Source organism: Vigna unguiculata, chromosome 8, assembly GCF_037176805.1.
Source record: "Vigna unguiculata cultivar grain cowpea cultivar isolate G323 ecotype 2 chromosome 8, ASM3717680v1, whole genome shotgun sequence".
NCBI lineage: Eukaryota > Viridiplantae > Streptophyta > Magnoliopsida > Fabales > Fabaceae > Vigna > Vigna unguiculata.
The window spans coordinates 25,708,459-25,731,216 of NC_140799.1; the positions used below are offsets into that span (position 1 = coordinate 25,708,459).

Here is a 22,758-nt window from a genome sequence, read left to right on the forward strand (position 1 = left end):
CTCATACGCACAAGATGTATATACCTCAGCGTGAGGAGTGTGTGTTGGAAGTCCCACATCGACTAGAGATAAGGCAATTTTATAGTATATAAGTAGTGTGCAAACCTCACCTTACAAGCCGATTTTATGGGGTTGAGTTAGGCCTAAAACTCTTTTTCTAACATGGGTAAAGATGAGAATATAAGTTGTCATTATGGTGGTAAAGGCTATTTGAGTTGGACTTGTCGTACATCAAAACATCTTAAAAATAATAAGAAGAACATAAAAACACACTTTGCTTATGAAGATGATGATTCTAATTATTCTAATTATGGCCAACATCTTATGAAAATGATGATTCTAATTATGGTCATATGGATGCTACTCATCTTGATATTGTTTTTTTTTTGCTAAACCAAATGGAAGCATTGATCACCTCATTGGTGATGAGAGTGTTAAGAAAAAAAAGACTTTTTCATATTGATATTTATGTTTGTATGAAGAATGAATGTTGGAACTAATACCAATGATGAGGATATGTGTTTTATTGATAGTGCAACAACTCATACAATTCTCAAGAATAATAAATTTTTCTCTTGTTTAGTAATGCGAGAAGTCAATGTTAGTACTAGAGATGGCAAGTAAACTTGTCCCCGTGGGTATTGCTCGAACCCGTCCCTGTTTTGACGAGGAATCCCCGCATTGACTGGGTATGGGTATGGGTATGGGGAATCCCCGACTTTTTCAATTGGGTATGAGGATGTACATATCCCCGCCATAATATTTGTCACTGTCATATCTCCGTCCTCGTTTAAATTTTTAAAATATTCACAATTAATTAAGTAATCCTATATATATATATATATTTATATTTTTTTTCTATTTTTTATTTCTTCTAATTATTTGGTTTGTCATGAAACTCATTCGCATCTCCAATATATTTTTCATCTTATCATAACCTTTATGTAATTATGTTAAAATGATGTATGTCAATTAGAAATTTTTTATGCCTCACATTTGAATATTTTTATTATTTTTTACTACTTTTATTTATTATATATTTTCCTTTCACATGAGAATGTTTAATACTCTCAATTTAAGGTAATATAAAAAAAATTCTTTACTTATTATTATTAATTTTTGTTTAATTTAAAGAACTCTTTTGTTTCGTTAAAATAATTTTTGTTTTTTTTTCAACCATTGGGTATGTATGTTGATATTTGAAAAATTTTCTTAGATCTCTAAGGTATTTTTCATCTGATTATACCCTTAATTATACATTTGATTTCCTTTGTGCGATTTCTTTCAATAGTCTCTTTTATTTCTAAGACACACATTTGTTAACTTTTCAATATTTTTATTTATTTTTTATTTTCATCATGTAGAATAATATTTCGATATATTCTATCTAATTATTTTTTATTTTCTAACTCATTTTCAATCATATTGTAATTTTTTCACTTTAATTGTATAAATAACTTTTATTTACTACAATATAAAAATTTAATGTAATTGTCATCAATATTTTTTTGTCACTGTCCAACATATATTCCTCATGTGTAATTGAAGTTACAGGATATAAATATAACTTAAAAAATAAAATGAACCAAACATAAAAAGATTAATCACTTACACAAACAATTTGAGCCTCTTCATTCATGTATGTCCCATCAACTCTCATATGAGTATGAATATACAAATTACCTCTGCTCACTGGTTGGCCAGTTTTCATCATCTATTTATAACAATCATATTTCCAATTGTTAAGCTTATTTAATTTACGAAAAAGAAAAAAATAGTACACTTACAAAAAAGAAAAAAAAGAAACTTTTTCCCATCATTTGGTGGCCAATATTCTCTTATACGAAGTCTTTTCGAGCCTCAACATGATCTTTTCTTTTGTCTTTGTCATTTACCAATGTGAAAATTATATTGTCACATACATTCTTTTCAATATGCTTCACATCCAAGTTGTGTCACAACAAATTAAACTCCCAATATGGAAGTTTAAAGAATACGCTTTTCTTCTTCCATTGTTGCATTTGATATGTAGTGGTGCTTTTTCCACAATTTCTCTTTCGTCTATCTAATGATTTTGGTTTCTTCCCAAATGTGATGTTAATATTCTTGACTTGCTCCAAAATTTCTAAGCCAGATAATTGTTTTGGTGGATCCCTATCCTTAATGTTTCCATTAAATTGGACTCGGTTCAATAGAAATTTGTGCCCTCTAGACAAAAATTGTCAGTGGCCCATAAAACACCATTTATTACTAAATGGAAGTCGAAGTGAAGTTGCATCAAAATTGCAAGATGGACAAGCTAAGCCGGTATAAGTATTCCATCCTGAAAGTATCCCAAGACCAGGAAAGTCGCTAATGGTCCATAAAAGACATGCTCGCATCATGAACACTTCATTCTTTGAAGCATCGTATGTTTCAACACCTTTTTCCCACAACTCTTTCAACTCTACTATAAGGGGCTGCATGTAAACATCAATGTCATTACCTGCATTCGCTTTCCAGGAATTATGCTTGAGAGAATAAAGTTTGTTTGTTTCATATACATCCATGGAGGAGTGTTGTATGGAATGAGAACCAATGGCCAAATACTATAACTATTGCTCAAGGATCTAAAGAGATAAAAACCATCACTTATTAAGGCCAATCATACATTTCAAGGATCTGAAGCAAAATTAGGATATTTTAGATCAAAAGTCTTCCAAGCTTGTGAATCTTTGGGGTGCCTCATCAATCCATCATTGGTATTATTCTCAGCGTGCCAAACCATACTCTTGGATGTCTTTGAAGACATAAACATCCTTTTCAACCGTGGGATCAACGGAAAGTACCGTAAAACCTTTGTTGGCAATTTTTTATGTTGCTTCTCATTTATCAAATTGTGTTCACTAGTAGTTTCATGACCCTTTCTCTTCCATCTTGAACTCTTACATGTTTTGCATTCCTCTTTATCTTCATCTTCTCCCCAATATAATATACAATCGTTAGGACAAACATGAATTTTAGTATAATGAAGGCCAAGCTTGTTGAGGAGCTTCTTTGCATCATAATTAGATGAAGGGATGTTTGCATGTCTAAAAGAATCATGGAACAACTTAAGAATCATGTCCATTGCTTTGTTGCTAATTTGACACAAAACTTTAATGTGATATAATTTCACCAAGAAAGACAATTTTAAATACTTTGTCCATCCATCATAGAGTGGTTGGTCCCCATCTTTAAGTAAATCAAGCAAATCTTTAGGCATAATATTTCCTCCATGTTGTGATTCCAATACATTTCCTTCAACCTCATCTCTATGTTCAAATGATGATGTAAATGATTCTTCATTGGTACACGTGACAAATAATCCAAATGCATCATTTATCATTATTTGTATTGGATCTTCATTTTCTATACTTGTAATGCCATCTCCATTCACCAATATAGGCTCCCCTAACATTGTCTCCCCTTGATGACACCAAAATGTGTAACCTTGAGGAAAGGGTTTACAAACCAAATCGAACTTGAGAGGTTGTAGCATGTACACTTTTTGTTGAATATGTTTTTATGTTTGGTTTATTTTATTCTTTTTTCTACATTGCTTTCGGACAAAAAGTATTAAAGTTGTGTTGTTAAGGTGCCTAGCTTTGAAACCCTTATTTTTTTCGAGTAAAACCGCAACCATCACACCGTTGATCTCTCTTTACACTAGGCCTACAACATCCTCTCTCTCATTTCTATTGCTAAAACGACCTTTACTGATAAAACAATTTGCTAATACATGAAAATAATAAGGTGGCCAATCAAAGTGCAATTGTTTTATTATAATACTTTTTAATTTACATGACCAAACTAAAAAGACAAGTGGTGGGCTATGGCTAATAACATCATACATAATAAATAATTTCCCTAATGATTTTTCTATTAGTTAAAGCATAAACGCTAAGCCAACTGAACACCGAACAGTAGATGGAGTAGTTGTTAGAGCATAACATTATAAGTTTTTTTTTTATTATGCAACTATCGAACCAAACCTTTGAACTACCAACCAAACCAACCAAACCAAAATTCAACCTAAACATATTCACAATATTTTATTTTATTTTCTATCATGTTTTCCTCCAACTTGAGAATGAACTCTTATGTTTCAATGTGAGAACATAATAAATAAACCTAAGAAAATTAACATAAAGCGTGATAAAATTAATAATTCTGATTTTATTAACAGAAACAAAAGATAAAATAACTTAAATTTCTGGAATGAAAAACTTAATCAAACCTAAAATTAAGGATCACACGTGAAAGGTAGAAATTCAAGTTAGGGTTCATCAAATTGAAGATAAGATTAAGATTTATAACCTGAAACTCAAAATAATCTACACAGAGTAAAAAAAAAAAATAGAGTAAAAATACGTATGAAAAGGAGAAGAAGATGACTCCAGACAAGAGAAGATGGATTCAACCGGGAGCAGAAAATTTGGCTTCCATTGAGATGAAATAATGAGCTCTTGTATATTTTAAAGGTAGAAATCAAGCTAGGGTTCAAGAAATTGAAGATGGGATTAGGATTTATGAAACTCAAAATAATTTACATGGAGAAGAAAGACAAATGAAGCATACTTACTTAAAGGAGAAGAAGATGGCTGCGCGGATGACTTCAATTGGTAGTAGGGAATATGACTTCCATTGATTCCATTGATGAGCAATAGAGAAAGAAATCAGTGGACAATACAATGAATGAGCTCCCCTACAACGAAAATGTTTATCTAAGGGGAAGAGGGAAAAAATGAGTTCTTCTATAGCCGGAACGAAGATGTAATGGGAAAGAGAAAAAAATATCCTAAACTTCCCATCGGTTATAAAAGGACTCTAAATACATTATAAATTTAATTTTTTTTAAAAAAAATAACGTCGGTTTGCTTTAAAGGCCAACAAATATCTGCCACTATAAAATATTTTTTTTATAGTGATCGTCTTTCTGTAGCAATTATTTTAATTTATATATTAGACTAATATGATACAAATTGAAAAGTTAGTGAAAATAAATAGTAATCATTTATATATTACACTATACATATATAAAAGAAAGTTGGAAATATGTAAGAAAGTGAAAAACTTAGTGGAACAATTTCTCCCATAATTTTTTAGTCCCTCTTTGATTAGTAGAACTTTGTTGGACCATTACGGTTAGTAAGATGTTATTTTAGTAAAAACTAGTAGACTGACTCGTGTACACAAGTGATATTTTTTTATTTATTTTGTATATTAACATAATAAAGTAGTGAAAATATTATGTAATGAAATATTACGAAAATTAGGTTATATTCTTGTAAATGTTGTTATTAAAGTAATGAAGTAGTAAGTCTAAGTGATGCAATAATAATTTCAGTTTTAAATATAGTATATAGAATTTATATCAGAATATAATTATAATGCAGTTAATTGATTTTACGAAATAATTATAAAACATGCGACCCGTGCGTGTATGCACATCTTTTCCTTTTTGTTTTTTTTTTTACTTCAAATCTTTCTAGAATAATAATATAATTGTTATTATATTTATTTAACCAGTAAAAATATTAATAATAATATTATTATAAATTATAAATTATAAAAATTTTAAAAGATTAAAAATCTGTTTAGCAAAAGCATTTAGTATAACGTTTTTTATAATTAAAAAAAACACTTATAATAATAACACAATTATGAATAGTAATAATAATAATAAAAATAATAATGATACCAAAAATAACAAACTAATAATAATAATAATAATCTTTATGCTATAAATATTAATGACAATGCTAATACTAAGACTAATGTTAACATGTTAACGATAACAATAATTTATAATTATATATAGAGATATACATCAGCAATAAAACAAATAAAAAAGACAAGTAATTGAATATGATCCCGTAGTAAAGTAAATAAAATTAAGATGTGTGTTTAACTATAAAGAAGGACTAACTTCATATTTTTTAACGAAAATACAAACCAAAAGACTAATTTCAAAATTTTTATATAAACTAATAAAAACATTGTATTTACTTTTTTTATGATAATAAAAAATAATAAAATTAGAATTATTGTTATCATTATAATTATAAAATAAATACAAATAATATTTTATAATATTACTATAATTAATTTTCATTTATAACGGTTAAGTTTCAAATAAAAAAATGATTAAATTAAACAAGTAATCACTCAAAAGATAATGTTAATAAAATCATTATTTTTATTTTTAGAAATATTTAAAAGGTAAATTTTAAAATGTGAAAAACAAAAAAAGAAGAACTTTTTCTTTTTATATAAATATAGATGTATAAAAAAGTTTTAAAATATCAAATATATAAAATATATTAAAAATATTAATTTTTAAAGATATATTTAAAATTATATATTAAATAAATTATATAAATATAAAAATTTTGGGGGTCATGACCCCATATGTCCCTTAAATGTTTCGCCAATGCCCACCATACCCAATCAATGTGGAGATTCTCCGTCAAAACGTGGTAAAATGTTTGTTTAACTATAATAATAATAATAATAATAATAATAATAATAATACCATTATGATAATATCGCGTAGTGATAATAATAATAATAAGAATAATTATTATAATAATACAACTACATATATAAAAAGATCAATATTATTATATCTTTTTATTTTTTCAATTTTATCCTCTTAATTATTATATTTTAAATTTAAATAGTTATTTATAATAAAAAATATTTTTTAGTTATATTATTCTACTAATTTTAGTAACTATTTTTTTGAATTAAAATAATTGTTCATTGTAGAACTACAAAAAAATTTGATTTTAGGAGAGATTATTTTGTAGAAGTCGTAAGAAACCTCAACAAATTAACATTATTTGGAATGATTTGACAGATTATCTAAAATGAAAATAATAACAGGGTTTTCATTTTATTTGGAGGAGGTTCTTTGTGATTCTTTTATTTCACCTTTATTTTTTTTCCTTTCCTCGTTTTTTCACTCCTTTCCTCCTTTTCATTTCTAAACCTTTACTGTTTCGTTCTTTGTTTGCCATTGAACATACTCACCCTTCTTCCTTCCCGAACCAGCTTCAAGTTGAGATACCTAGGAACAACGTCCCAACCCAAACACTGTGCGTCCTTCATTCGGATGAGGCACCATGTAGCAGCACCGATCATCATTCCCTCTTTGTCTCGACTCTGACGCTTACGCGAGAAAAGAGACTATGCATCTTCGAGAATTGTTTTTTTTGTCAGGTTAAAATACTCCTTTGGTCCATGTTTTTGTTGAAAAATCTCAAATAGGTCCTAAGATTTTTTTAGTCTCAATTAGGTCCATATTTTTGAAAATGTGTAACAATTAGGTCCATTCCGTTAGTATAGAGTTAACGGTGTTAAAGATGTGCCCTGTGTCAGCTCCACATTTTTTTAAATTTTTTTAAATTTTTTTAAATTTTTTTAAAATTTTTTTAAATTTTTAAATTTTTTTTTTGAAAATTATTCATGCCACGTATCACGTCAGTATTGTGTCACGTGTCAAGTCAATAAGGTGACACGTGTTAAATCATTGTCTAAATCTCAATTTGGTCCATATATTTGTTATTTTTATTACATTTCAGTCCATTTTTTTTAATTTTTTTTAAATATATTTATTTTAAATTTTTACAAAATTGTTTTAAAATTTTATATTTAAATTTATAAAATTGTTAATTTTAAACCAACTCTAACATTTGTATATAAATTATTTAAAACAATTTTGTAACAAGTTAAAATAAATATTTTAAAATTTTAAAACAAAATATAAAATAAACTTAATATTATTAAAATGTTTAATAAAAATATCATTATAAAATTTATATAAAAGTTAAATTTGATCTCAATTTGGAGAGGATGAAATTGAAAATTAAAAAAAGATGGACTGAAATATAATTAAAGTAACAAATATATGGACCAAATTGATATTCAAACAATGACTTGACACGTGTCACTTTACTGACTTGACACGTGGCACAATATTGATGTGACACGTGGCATGAATAATTTTCAAAAAAAATTAAAAAAATTCAAAAATTCAAAAAAATGAGAAGCTGACACGTGGCATATCCTTAACACCATAACACCATACTAACGGAATGAGCCTAATTGTTACACATTTTCAAAAATATGGACCTAATTGAGACTAAAAAAAATTTTAGGACCTATTTGAGATTTTTCAACAAAAACATGGACTAAGGGAATATTTTAACCTGACAAAAAAAAAAACAATTACTCTACAAACATTCTTTGAGAGTCACCTAACTAAAGCATTCTTTTAGAATCTCCTTTAGCCTTCCTCCTCTAAGATTGACCCAACCTTCTTAAAGTACGTTCATCACCACTCAATCACCACCACCGAGACACTTTTCCACATCTTCTTGCATTGCATCCACGCCATGAAGCCTCCTTGTTGCAACCAACACATGAAAGGAGGGTCATCACTAGTGATCAAACCTTATAATTCTAAAGTTTGTGCAATCACTTTCTTGGCGTAGAAAAGGTAGTTGATAAAATTTTTGAAAAAATATAAAAGGAAACAAATATTCAAATTAAAATATATTTTAAATTTTTGTTTACTTTAATTTTTTAAATTCTGATAAATCTAGTTTTTTTATACTAATCAAAGTTATAATACATCATTTGACCAAAATCGTGCAAAGAAGAAATATTAAACTAATAATAATAAAATTTGACATAAATCTTGTATCTTTTGAACTTTAATATATACTGAATGGTGATAAAAAAAATTCATGACAATTATATTAAATTTTCATATCATAGTAAATAAAATTTATTTATACAATTATAGTGACAAAATTACAATATGATTGATAATGAGTTAGAAAATAAAATATAATTATATAAAATATATCAAAAATAGAATTCTACATTATAAAAATATACAACACATAAAAATATTAAAAAATTATCAAATGTGTGTCGTAGAAATAATTTGAAAGAATATTGAATGAAATCACACAAAGGAAAATAAATGTTCAACTAAGGGTATGATAAGATGAAAAATATCTAAGAGATCTACGAAAGCTTTTCAAATATAAACATAGTCAATGGTTATATTACCTAGCAAATGAAGCTTTATGCTATTAAACAGTTAATTTGAGAGAGTTAAATATTCTCATGTGAAAGAAAACTATATAATAAATAAAATATTAAAAAAGAATAGAAATACTCAAATGTGAGACATAAAAAATATTTAATTAACATACATAATTTGAACATAATTGCATAAAGGTAATGATAAGATGGGAAATATATTAGAGATGCGAATGAAATTCATGACAAACCAAACAATTAGAATAAATGAAAAATAGAAAGTCTACATACACACACACACACATACACAAGGTTATTAATTAGTTTTTAATTTTTTAATAATTTAAACGGGAACGAGGATATGACAAAGACATGTATTATGGTGGGGACGGGGACGGACGAATATGTACATCCTCATACCTAGTTAAAAAAGTCGGGGATTCTCCATATTCATACTCATACCCAGTCAATGTGGAGATTTCCCATCATAATAGGGACGGGTTTGAGCAATACCCACAATAACGAGTTTATTTGACATCTCTAACTAGGACTTTTGTAACACATAGAGTTACCTACGAATTTATTTGCAAGTAATTACTATAAAAAAACTCCATATAATTATGTATGAATAAATCTATATGTAATTATTTACGAATAAATCTATATGTAATTATATGTGGAGGAGGGTGAGCTATAGGCAAACAAAGAAGAAAACCCTATATTTATGTGAAATGGAGACCAAAATGAAATTCAATCAGTTCAAAATGCATAAATCAGTGCACAAATCAAAACCCAACAAGTTTTATGGTGGAAAACTCACCTGCAGAAGTCACACTGGCCGGCGAAACGCGAAGGAGGTCTTGCGGAGAAAAGGAACAATGGTTGTTCGCGTTGCAGATCTGGAATATAATGTGACGGGACGTCGGTTCTATGCCCAGCCGACGTTGACTGACGTCTGATAAGTGAAAAAACTGACGTCGAGTGATGTTAGGGCAGAGAAAAACCGACGTTATGCAGAGGTGACGTCGGGGCAGAGAAAAAATGATGTTATGTTACGTCGGGGATTAGCTAGACAGACGTCAAATTTGACACTTTATTGACAAAAATGCCACCGGTCATTTTGTTATGTTGATTTTCTCTCTAGCAGACGTTAATTGGACGACATTATAAGTAATTTTTGTGTTAGTATTAGTTAGGTTTAATTACTCGGAACATACCCAGTTTGGTTCCAAAATTTCAAAATGGTACCCACTTTTAAGTTTGTCTCAATTTAGTACCCAAATTCGTAATGTGCATCAATGCAGTACCCTTCGTTAAGTTTTCGCAAATGCCGTTAAGTACCTTACCACGTGTCAGCCTCTAGTTTTTTTAATTTTTTTAAATTTTTTTTAAAATTTTTTTAAATTTAAAATTTAAAATTATTTTTTAAAAAAATTTGCCACGTGTCAGATCGTTGATGTGGCATTGTCAGTGACACGTGGCAAGGTACCTGCCAAGTGTCATTGTCTTGAGTTCAATTTAGTCCCCACATGTGTCTATTTGTTTCAATTTAATACTCATATGTTTATTTGTTTCAATTTAGTCCCGGTTCTATTTGTTTGAATTTTGTTCAATTATATATATTATTTTTAAAATAGAGAAATATTGTATCTCTTTTAAGACAAAATTTATTATTTATATAAATGTTATATTGATATTTGGTACTAAAAATGACTTATAAAATTAAGTATTGAAATTTATATTAAAGTTAATGGTAAAAGTCATGAATAACAAATTTACTAAAACTTTGTTATTCATGAATATAAAAAATATCAATGTAACAAACTTAAAATTGGGTACCATTTTGAAATGATATGTTCCGAGTAATTAAGCCTATTAGTTAATACTTTTCTTTAATATCGTTAAGTATCTATAGGTTTTTGATCTTCAATAATAAAACTAAATAACTTAAACTGTATTTTAATTATAAATAAATACCATTAACTTTCAAGTTTTCTATTCTTATCCAATATTCAACTATTATCAGTAAGTATACCATAATTATATTCAATTTAATAATAATAATGGACATATATATTAAGTTGAATATCTCGTAAATGCCTAAATATAAATAGATTGTGTGATCAAATTTTGAAAATTTTCCTTCTTAACTTAGCTTTAAATTTCACTTATGCTTTTAAATATTTTGAAGTTATTAATTACAACATGTTATCAAAAGAATTGTACTAATCAACAACAACATTTACTCCAAAATTCAATTACCAAAGTTTATGTATTAAGCAATTGAAAAATGATACTTTCACTCGTATTATTTATTTTTTAACGTGACTTAGCGCGATTCATCACAAAAACTCAGCAATAAGTAATTCATCTTGAGTTGAATCCTCCAAGTTCGACTACTTCCACAAAATGTGCTTCTTTCATCAATGAAAACAAGGCTTTGCAATAAAGTGGAAGATGCCTTCCTTGTTGCAATTTATAGATTTCTCAGTAAAGGCTTAAAAGGAAAACAATTATAAAAGCAAAAATAAATAATTTGACCTAAAATTTTAGAAACTCTATCAATATATTTACAGAGGTAATATTTATTCTATTAATAAAAAAACTGCTCTAATAGCACGGACCTTACAAAAATTTTGAGAACTCTAAATTTCTCAATATGCGAGCCATTTTCCTTCTATGAACACTTGAATACTCTAAAAATACAAAAGGCTCATTATTGTTTCGCAAACACTATACATTCTGTTTAAAGAATGAAGCAATAAGATGAAAATCACGTTTTTCTGAATGCCATTTTAATGAATATGAAGCTAAAATGTTGTTGAGCTGGTTCGACGTAGTTGGTATCTTGGAGTCACACTTGTAGATGAAAATAACTTTGCACCCAATTCCTGCAATATTCATATGAAAAATATTAAAGACTATTTTCGTTACTTAAAAAATAATAATTTCAATCTAAGTAATTTAGCAATTGATTTCAGAGATTAATTAGCAATAAAATGGAAGTTAATTTGCTCTGTTCATCATCAGGAAAATGATTATGACCGAGTAGTTTACAATTAGAAAAATTATCATCGAGTACAAAAATCTGAGACATACGAGTCCTATATCTTAATTTGTATAGTACATAGTAATATTTACCACGAGTTTAAAAAAGGTAATAGTTCATCGTTTTTAGTTTTTCATTTTTAAATTTCGATTTTATTATAGTGTTAATGACTAACCTTTTTATTGGAGCTTCATTTAGCAAATATGATCTGGTTGTTAAGCAATTATTGTTCATTCTCCTTTCCTTTACTCCTAAAATTAAACAAAGCTTGAAGAGAAATATGTTAGGTAATTGCAATAACTGAGCTACTCTTATAAAACAATCCAATTGCTAATAAAAAAGAAGAAAAATATAAACATTACCAACATTTATTTTTCTCCTTGTATTATTATCAATTTTCTCTGAAAAAGTCATTTCTTTTTATAACTAGTAAACTATCTTTTTCAAAGCAAACAACATACATGGCCTAAATTGTTTTAGTAATAATCACTCATCTAGGCAATGCAATAAAAGACTCATTTTCAAGATAAAGAGAGTTTTTATTTATTTTTTAAATCATTGTATTAATATTAATTATCTTTCTCGGAAACAATAACTACGTGCATGTTAGAAATCTGTTTTACTTTTTATTTTATACTTTTCATATGAGACAGATTATATCAGCCTTTTTAAAAATATGGAGACCACATTGAATAAAAAAATAAATAAAGAAAAAATATTAAATTATTGTTATAAATATAAAGATAAAAATATTATTAAGTCTAGTTTTTATGTTGAACAAATCAAAACGTTAATTAACACAAATACGCGCTATAATATTGTCACATGGACACCATAAACTATTTTTTTTTGTTAATTATAAACGAGCAAATTATTAAATCATACTTTTTATCTTCAAAAAATGTTAAAAGAATATTTTGAAGCCGGTAGGGACTTGAGTCCATCTTGGCTTTGTCTTAATATAAATAAATAAAAAATTAAATATTCGAATATGAATAAAATATTTATTAACGCAAAAAAGATTGGAATATAACATTTTAAAGAAAAATAATGATTAAGAAGAATGAATGGAAATTTTATAGTTAGAAAATTCTTGGCGCCATCGCAACTAATCGCCTTAATGAACCTTGTTATTTTAAAAAAAAGTATTATAACACGAGTTTGATTTTATGAATTATTATTAGTTAACAAATTTACACCAACAGTTAATTGCAATTTATCTGGCATATAGTTTTTAAATTACACAGAAGAGTTTCCACGCACTATCAACCGATTATAAAAACTTTAAATTATCAATACATTTGAATTAAATTCTTGGAATATTGAAAAGTAAAATACTATACGCTGACATTATAATCAATTTCATAATAAATTTTATAATAATTATCGAATAATTTAATAATGATAATTTGAATTAACTTACAAGTTAAAAATTTTACAACAGAAAATATCTATCATTTAATACTCTCGTAAAATAGTGTGTACTATTAATCTCAAAACTGGCGTGATGCATATTGTATCGTAAAGACATCACATAAATGATACTTTTACCCATTAAGATAAAATATTTGATAATCCATTCTAAAAATTATAATCAAAATATTAATTTATTGAGTTGTGAAGTAGTTGTACTTTTCTATATGTCAAAATAATAATTCCGAATTGTTAATGCATATCTCTGTTGTATTTGAATATAATGTTAATAAAGTAAATGTAACGTCTAATCCTATCTAGGCAAGCAAGCCTATACATTAATAATAAAAAAGATATCCACCTAATTAATTTTGATTTGTATAAAGAATTGAAGGAAAAAAACTCCATAAAAAAAAATCTCTTTTTCTTAAAAAGTTGAGAAACTAGGTTATAGTACGTACCAAAACAAAGGAAAAAAAAAAATTAAAACCCCAGTTTGTGTGTGTGTGTGATTTTAGTCCAAAGAATCAACAATAAATATATATATATATATATATATATATATATATATATAATAATAATAATAATAATAATAATAATAATAATAATAATAATAAATTCAAAGAAAGCCAATGATTGAAAGTGAAATGAAAGAGAAAGCATAACACATTTGCACCGAATTTAATCAAATAAAATGAAAACACTAACCAATTATAAGGGAGAAGTTTTTAGGTTAAGGATGAGAGATTACACCAAATGAATACTTAGCAATTAAATAAAGACATTAATTAAGGAAGGGATCGATTTTAGGTCAAGGTTTCAGAGAGTAAAATAAATAATCTGTGAAGTTAATTAGAATTTTCTTTTTTTTCTTTTGTTGCGGGAAGAAGAAGCTTTTCAAGTGAAATAAGTTTCTTTACAAATTAAAATTAATTTATATAATCTTTCATACCGTCTCTTTAATTCTTTTAATTTTTTATATACATTTATTTTAATATATAGAAGTTCTGTAGGTGTACGGTTCTCACTGTTACACTTTCTCTTTTTATCCTTTTAACTTGTTTTTCTTTGTTTCAAACTAAACTTCAGACTCTTTTTGTAAAAGAGTTTGAATACCCAAGTATTTTTTTTCCTTTTTTATATATTTTTTATGATAAAGAAAACTAGAAATGCCTTGTACTTGCATCGTTTGTGGTTAGAATAAACCCTCAAAACAAACAAAGATGTTACTCTCATTTTTAGAACCTTGCATTATTTTTATTTGACATTCTCTTTCGCTAAAAAGTCCAAAACACGAATTTCTTCTATTTTGTATATCTAACTTTGGATTATAAAAATGGAATAGAAAATATCTTTTTCATTGTACATAACAAACACTTCTGCTCGTTGGCTTACAAAAATATGTGCACTTACCTGTGTATAGTGCTTTGTCTTAAATAAATAAAAAATCTATTTGCTTACAAATAGCGCGATGCAAACAATCATAAAAATGAATTATTAGCACAACACATACACACAAAAAACACAACTATTTTCAGTTGAAAATGGATTGCTGAATGTACCTTCAGCTTTTTGAGCCAGCAATTCACTTTCTGAAGGCGACACTTCTCGTTCTCTAATCTAAGTATGTGTTCCTGGACCAAAAAAATACGATAAAGAACAAACTATAGTGATATAAAAATTTGTGTGACCCAAGAAAGTTGATGAGACATTGAAATAATGAATTTAACTTTTCTACTGGACTGTTTGATATAGCTCTTTTAAAATTTTAAAATCAGTGGTGATACAGCAGAGAAACATAGTTTGAAGACACAGGAAAAACTAGTAGAGAATCCAAACTAACCTGTTTCTTTGCCCTTGATCGTGCTGCAGATTCTCTGTTCTTAGCCATTCTCTTCTGTCTTCTCTCTACGGCCTTTTCCAGCGTATCATCATTTGAGTTCTTTCTCTTTCTAAAAAGAGAAGTCTTGGAAGAATCTGAATAGGAAGGAGACATTGGAATCCCCACTGAGTTTTCTGAATAACTGAGTTGGCTATCGTAGAATGAGTTATTAGAAACACTGAAATCTTGAGGTCGGTGGGTGTTAACGTTAACCGAAGGAATTTGCAACCAATGTTGTTGATGATGGATTGAATCAATGACCATTGGGGTCGGAATGTGAACGTTAGCATTCTGATCTGCTACATTGATCACACCAGCATTAGCTAGGAAATGTTCAATGGTTGATTCCCCTAAAGTAGGTTCATTCAAGATGTGGTCATGGTCAACAATTCCCCTCCAAGCCTCACCAATGCCATTGCTTTTGGTGAATGAATCATGATCACATGAAGGTTCTTGCACAACATGTCCACTTGTGTTTCCCAACAACAACTGTCTCTGAACATCCTCAAAACTAAGGTTGTACAAAGACCTTTGGCTTGCCATAGGTGGGTACTGTTGACCCTGCCCTCCTCTAGTAGGAGAGAAACCCATGATCCTTCTAGCCATTCGGCTATGTTTCTACTTTTTGCCAGAAAAATTGTTCAAAAAATAAAAAACAAACAAAAGAGTTAAGAAGAAAACAATGTTTTTACTCCAAAACAGGGTTTTGCTAAAGAAGAAGAAGGATTATCATATTTTAATATATAGTATTTGGTTTGAGGAAGGGTTGGAGAGATGAGCACAACAGTTAGTACCTGAAGCGAAATCTGAGCCGCCACAAAATATAGAAAACTGAAACAAACCTAAAGCGGATGGTGTTCTCACTTTAACCACTACTCTGAATTATTTGCTAAATTCGTGGATTTAAAGGTTAAATATAAATCAAAGATCCAACTAACCAAGAAATATCCAATAATAACCTTCTTTGGTTAAGCAGTAAAACCTATTTTAGGTTTCTGTTTTCTCACTTTTCTTTTCTATTGTCTTGACTCCTTAAAGAATAGGCTAAGACTGGAGAGTATTTAAACATGTTTGTGATGGCACAATCCGTTGTTTAATAACTTCCAACCCAAATTATTATTTTTTTTTCCACTTGCTTGAGCTGTTCATTAATTCAGTATCTTTCACATAGACCAGTTTCACCAATATTATGGTAACCCACTTGTCAAGTTCATGATATGCTTCTGTAAGAGTTTTGTTCATTGCCATGTTCTTATGAAATTTTATTTTTTTAATATTAACTTAATGTTATACCTTAATATATTTTACATATCTAAACTTTCACCTTCAATATTTTAGTTCTAACACGAGTTTCAATATTTAACTAAATTATAGAAGAAAGATTATAAAAATATTTAAAAATCAAGAGTTTAGCTAGTAGAATCGGAATATAAAGTTCAGTTTCAAGTACTTCTAAGTTCAAAGATACTTTTAATATGCATTTTCTGTGTGTGCTTTTATTCTCTTTTTTTTTTTTTTTGCAACACAAGTTTTAATTTTATTTCACTAGCATATTGTACTAAATAATTATCTAAGTAAAACGAAGTACTATAGTAGTTTAAAATTCGGTTTTACCGAATTGTGAACGTGGTTGAATGTAATTTCAATAGAAATATAGTCAGTAATTAGTTTCTAAATAACCGAATTATGAACTACATTTTATTTATTTATTTTGTTTTAAAATTGAGGAAACTGATTTTATAATTAACTTAAATATATTTTTAGTCTCTAAATTTTAAAATAAAGTTAATTTTTTTTTTGTTTCAAATTTTGATATATTTTAATTTGAAACTTTAAAATTGAAAAAGAAATATAACATTTCTAATCCAATTGTATTAATTCTATCTTTTAATTGTTAAACAACGTTTAATCTTAATTAGTGTTTGAGTAGTTTATTAGGTTGATACATTCTAACTGCTGAGTTAGGAGTACTTACTTTTAAAATTTAAGAGTAAAATATATCAAAGCTCGTAACAAAAATAAAGCTGAGTTAGGAGTATTCAGTTTTAAAATTTAAGAGCAAAATATATCAAAAGCTCGTAACAAAAATATATTAAATTTTTTCAGAAATTACCGAAACAAAGTTAATAATTTTAAGAACATTGGTTCGACTCAAGGCAAAATACACATACAGACAAATATATATATATATATATATATATATATATATATATATATATATATATATATATATATATATATATATATATATATATATATATATATATATATATATATATATATATATAAATAAAAGATATTGAAATGAATTGTTAATTTTTTATATAAAAGTTAATTTTGTTAATAACAATACGAGAGAAAATACATGTACGTGTGTTTATATTTTTTATGATAATAAAAAAAATAATTTTTTTATTATTATTTTAAAATTAAATATAAATAATATTTTGTAATTTTATTCTAAATAATTTTAATTTATTTTATAAGTAATTTTTAATTAAAAAATAGTTAAATTTAAAAAATGTTAAATTAAAAAAACTGAAACGATGATTGAAAGAACAATATTAATAAATATTTTTTAGACTAAAATAATTATTTAAAAGGTAAAATAGAAAATATAAATATGAATAAAAAAAGAGGAATTCCTTTACATATAAATTTATTATAAATAAATTTTATTTATTATGTAAGTATTTTTTTTAATTAAAAATAATTAAGTTTAAAATAAGGTCAATCCAAAAATTTGGTTAAATTTAGCCAAACAGTCACTTAAAATATAGTATTGATAAAATAATTATTTTTGATTAAAAAACTTGTTTAAAAAATAAATATAAAAACCGGAATGAGGAATCTTTCATATATATATATATATATATATATATATATATATATATATATATATATATATATATATATATATATATATATATATATATATCGACACAATTAAGTATATTAAAATATGAAGAAATTTATCATCTATATATATATATAATTAAATTATTTTAAATTAATATAACTTTTTGTATATAAGAAACTTTCAAATTACATAAGTGTAATTTTTAATAAGTATTATACCATTCAATATTAGTTTAAAATTAAACTTTTCTAGAATTTTCTGATTTCTTTTAGGAGTTCTATTTCTTTGGTCATCTGATTGAAGAACCGAGACCAAAAGATCGATCATCTCGGCGAGCTCTTCAAGTTGGACCGATCAGTTTCTCCATTTGCATAAGTTGAGTTTTTGTTGTCTTTTTAGTCAAATTTTGTTTTCTATGTGAGCTATCTTCCTTGTATGCATTTTTATAATCATTAGTATGAGTCTCTGCTAATCAGTGATCAAAATGATATGTCCTGGTCGTTCTTGTGATATTTCTATGTGTAAATAAAACATCATTTGGAGTTAGAGGTTTATGGCATTTATAAAATTGTTTAAGTAGGATAATAGGTAAGGGGAGCTAATTGCATTATTTTAAGTTACAAGCATGTGGAAATTGTAATTGTATGTTTGTATTGTGACTTGTGACTGTATATGTATTGTGTAATGATAGGTGATTTGTGGAACCTATAAAATTGAAGTTTTAATTTGTTTAAGCATGATTGATGTTTTAAATATTGTATTTAAGATTAATTGACATTGATAGTTCTGATAAACTTGAATTTGGTTGATGAAATTGAGTTGTTGTGTGTTCCTTGAAGTATGTAAATTGATATGTTGATTGCAACGTTGTTTGCTTAGAAATGTTGGTAATGTCATAGGTTTAGTGGGTTCAAATTGTGATGATATTGAGGATGAAATTTGAAGTTAGCATGTAACTGGTATTTGTGAAGTTACCCTGGTTGTCTAAGCTGAGTATGGAGTGCACAATTCTTCAGAATTGTTATTCTACTGAATTATGCAGACTCGCTAAGCGAGTAATTTTCGTTGGACGAATCTCACATTAGGGATTGCTCTGAATTGGGACTCACTAGGTGAATTTCAAATCAGGGATCCCTTTGAATTGTGAGTTGTTGGACGACTTATTGATGGATTTTCTCCCTGGATTCCAAGTGAATTACTCGCTTGGCGAACCACCTAGTCGCTGGTCAAAAAATGTCTTTTCACTCGACGAAAGGATCAGTTCATTAGGCGAGTGGATTAGTTTCTCAACAGATATTAGTTAATTGAATTTAGAATTTCTATACGTTTTTCTATACCTGATTTGTAATGATTATTTAATTGCACATATATTGTCTGTGAGCATAGAATGTCTATCCTGCAATTTATCCTAAGTATATTTTTTTATATAGTTCAAAATAATATTGTATCAACACATTATGTAGAAAAATTATAGTACTTATATTTAGGAGTAACAAATAACACACAAAAGTAACAAATAACTTAGAAATAACACACATACAATATTCCTAATATAACCTAACACTACAAAAAATCGTGTAAATTGTGACAATTTTGATATGACAGTTATTTAAAACTATCGCTTTTTACACAATAATACAACAATTTTTGAACTGTCGTATTTTACTTGCAACATTTGACGATTTTAACCGTCATTTGTTCATATGGTCATATTTAACATGTAAAATTCGACAACTTTAAGTGTCGCTTTTAAATAAAAGTTATAAAAAATACTTTTCCAAATTATCTACTCATTTCCCTCCTGAATTTTATTTTTTCTCGAAACTTCAATCTTTCAGGCCCTCCACCCTCACTTCTCAAATTTGCATTTTCCCTCTTCCACCAAACATTGGGTCAGACCAAACCCTAGAACATCTACCTTCATCTTCTTCAAAAGAGAAGCTCAAAGGTTTTTTTCGGATTTCATCTTCAACCCTTATAATGCACAACAATACCGACACAGGCACCAACATCGCTGATCACCAAGGCCGGCGGTTACAAGGCTGGCCACCATCCGAAGTTTTGTCGGCGTCATCGTCCGATCTTCTTCCACGCAACGCACACCTTTCTCTTCTTCATTCACACACAAGCGCAATTACTCCTCCCTAGATCACCACCACAATCTTCCACAACAAGCTTTTTGAAAATTCCCACTAGACATTAAGATAACAAGTTATCTAGATGTGAAGGTTCATTTCTCAAGCTCATGAAAGGAAGAAGAGAGTTGGATTCAAACTTAAACTCACACGACGTTAACAACACTTAAGAGCAAAATGAAAGAAGAAACATTAAAAAATGGAAAGCATAGAAGATGAAGCACGGAAGAAGCATGCCACTCATAGGGGGGATCTAAGCCAACCAAACCCTAGAGATGAGTGATGGTGCCGCCACTTGCAAGCAAGATAAGGCAAAGGTGAGTTCACTTCTAGGAAGGAGAACTCACGAAAATTTGATGGTTGAAACACAGTAGTTTAGAAACAAAATGATAAACCCTTTTACAAGACAAGGAACACCCTTTAAATAGGAGTTCATAAGGGTCCTTTAGCAAATACAAAAACATGGAATGGACTAACAAGCAAACCCTAGAAACCTAAAGCTAGTGAAGTCTCGACCAAGTGAAGAAACATGATTGGTGGATGCATTCCCATGAGGATTCTAGGCCAAAAGAGGAAGGAGACCAAGTAGCCTTCAAAGGAATAAACCAAAAAGGCAAAAGGAGACAAGGTATATGTCTACTTTTGCTTTTGCTTTATGCTTTTTGCTTTCCTCTCTCTTCCACATCATCCATGTGCTCCAATCACCATGTGCTACCTAACCATGCTCTACTTCTTCTTAATTACCTACAAAACAAGACAAAGAAGAATTAGCATGTTGGTTTAAGTTAATCCAATCTTGGTCAAAGGTCAACTTTGGGGTCAAAGTCAACAAGTCAACCAAAATAAGTCAACTAGAAACCAACTTAGTGAATTCAAACTAAGGTGATGCAAAACAAAGATAAAGATGATGGAATAGAAGACTCCCCTCTTGACATGCTTCTAGTGATCCTTCTTGAGGGAGCTTCTAAGGAGGTGGTGGTGGTCACACCTTCATCATCAGATCAAGTGGTGGAAACAAAAAATTATAATATGCCTTAGACTTCATTGCAGGCACTATATGTTGGAAATGGTGTGCCATCTTCACACGATATATACTAGGATCAAGTGGTGGAAGCAAAACACCTTAGGCTTCGGACTTTTAATATTGTCATTTTGTTTGGATACTTGAATATTTTGGTACTCTTAATGTTGCCTTTATTTTTTGTAGATGTTTGAATTGGTACTTTGGTATAGTTATGTTATATTGACAATGAAAGAATTTAGTTTATTAATTTCTATTTTATAGTGTTCTAATTTTTTATATATTTTAAATTATCATCAAAAATTAATTTTATTAAATTATGAAAGTATAATAAATATTAAAAAATAATAAATAATTAAATATTAAAATTTGCGACACTTAATACACTAAATAATGATATAATTAGTCTGAGAATTAAATATAATTAATTATAATGGTGACAATTAGAAATGTCATAATTTAATAATAATAGTGTCAGTTTAAAGTATCGTATTTTCCATTATATTTGTTATCCAATTAAAATATTACGTCAGTTTTAGTTAACGTTTTTTACCTATTTAAAACCGTCACTGTATATATAGTATAAAATGATGGTTGTTGCGACGGTTCATCCATAACCGCCATATTATGCTTTGTGACGGTAAGAATTATGATATTTTTAGAAACTGTCACTCGAGTAAAGAACGACGGTTAAAAATGATGCAAATTACAAAAATAATTGTCGCTATTTACACGTTTTTTTGTAGTGTAATGTTTTCCAAACCTCAGAAACACAATGTTGTATCTAAGTTAAAACTGCTACAATCAAAACCTTACAAAACCATCCAAACATACTAATATAAAGGTTCCTAATATAACATAATGTTTTCCCCTCAGTATAAGGATGAGATGGATTAATTTGGCCTTCATCATTTTGTTGCACTTATGGATTGTCCTCCTACTCTTGATTTTGTTGTTGTTGAGTGTTTGGTGGTTGAAGAATATTTTTTGTAGCAACCGCTACTCAAGGTGGGAGATACTACATGAATGTACCAAGTAAATTTTGGAAGGTTTGGAATTGGGTTTGCATTTGGTTTTGAAATTGAGTACTCATTCATGAATTTACTCTAACATTCGATCCTTGGTAGTTACTAGTTGCTGTCAAAGTTCATTAATCTTTTCCAAAGGAACTTGTTGACTAGAACACGTCTGTGTTTGTTTTAAGTGACTCTGAACACAATCATCTCGATAGTCCATATGTCCAACTCCATATACTCATCCCTTGTACCTTCCACCTGTTGCCTCTAACTGTTACACCCTAATTTTGGGATATCAGGGATA

The 22,758-nt window shown here is 28.1% G+C and overlaps 1 protein-coding gene across 1 annotated transcript; it reads right to left on the reverse strand.

Moving 5' to 3' along the window:
* Positions 1 to 11,888: 11,888 nt before the first annotated feature.
* On the reverse strand, positions 11,889 to 16,019 carry LOC114194996 (ABSCISIC ACID-INSENSITIVE 5-like protein 2). The gene is made up of 3 exons (XM_028085395.2): positions 15,384 to 16,019; positions 15,103 to 15,174; positions 11,889 to 11,969 (listed from the first exon to the last, which is right to left on the reverse strand). The coding sequence occupies exons 1-3, from the start codon at positions 16,011 to 16,013 to the stop codon at positions 11,889 to 11,891; spliced, it is 783 nt and encodes a 260-aa protein (XP_027941196.2). The 5' UTR covers positions 16,014 to 16,019.
* Between the last annotated feature and the right edge of the window lie 6,739 nt (positions 16,020 to 22,758).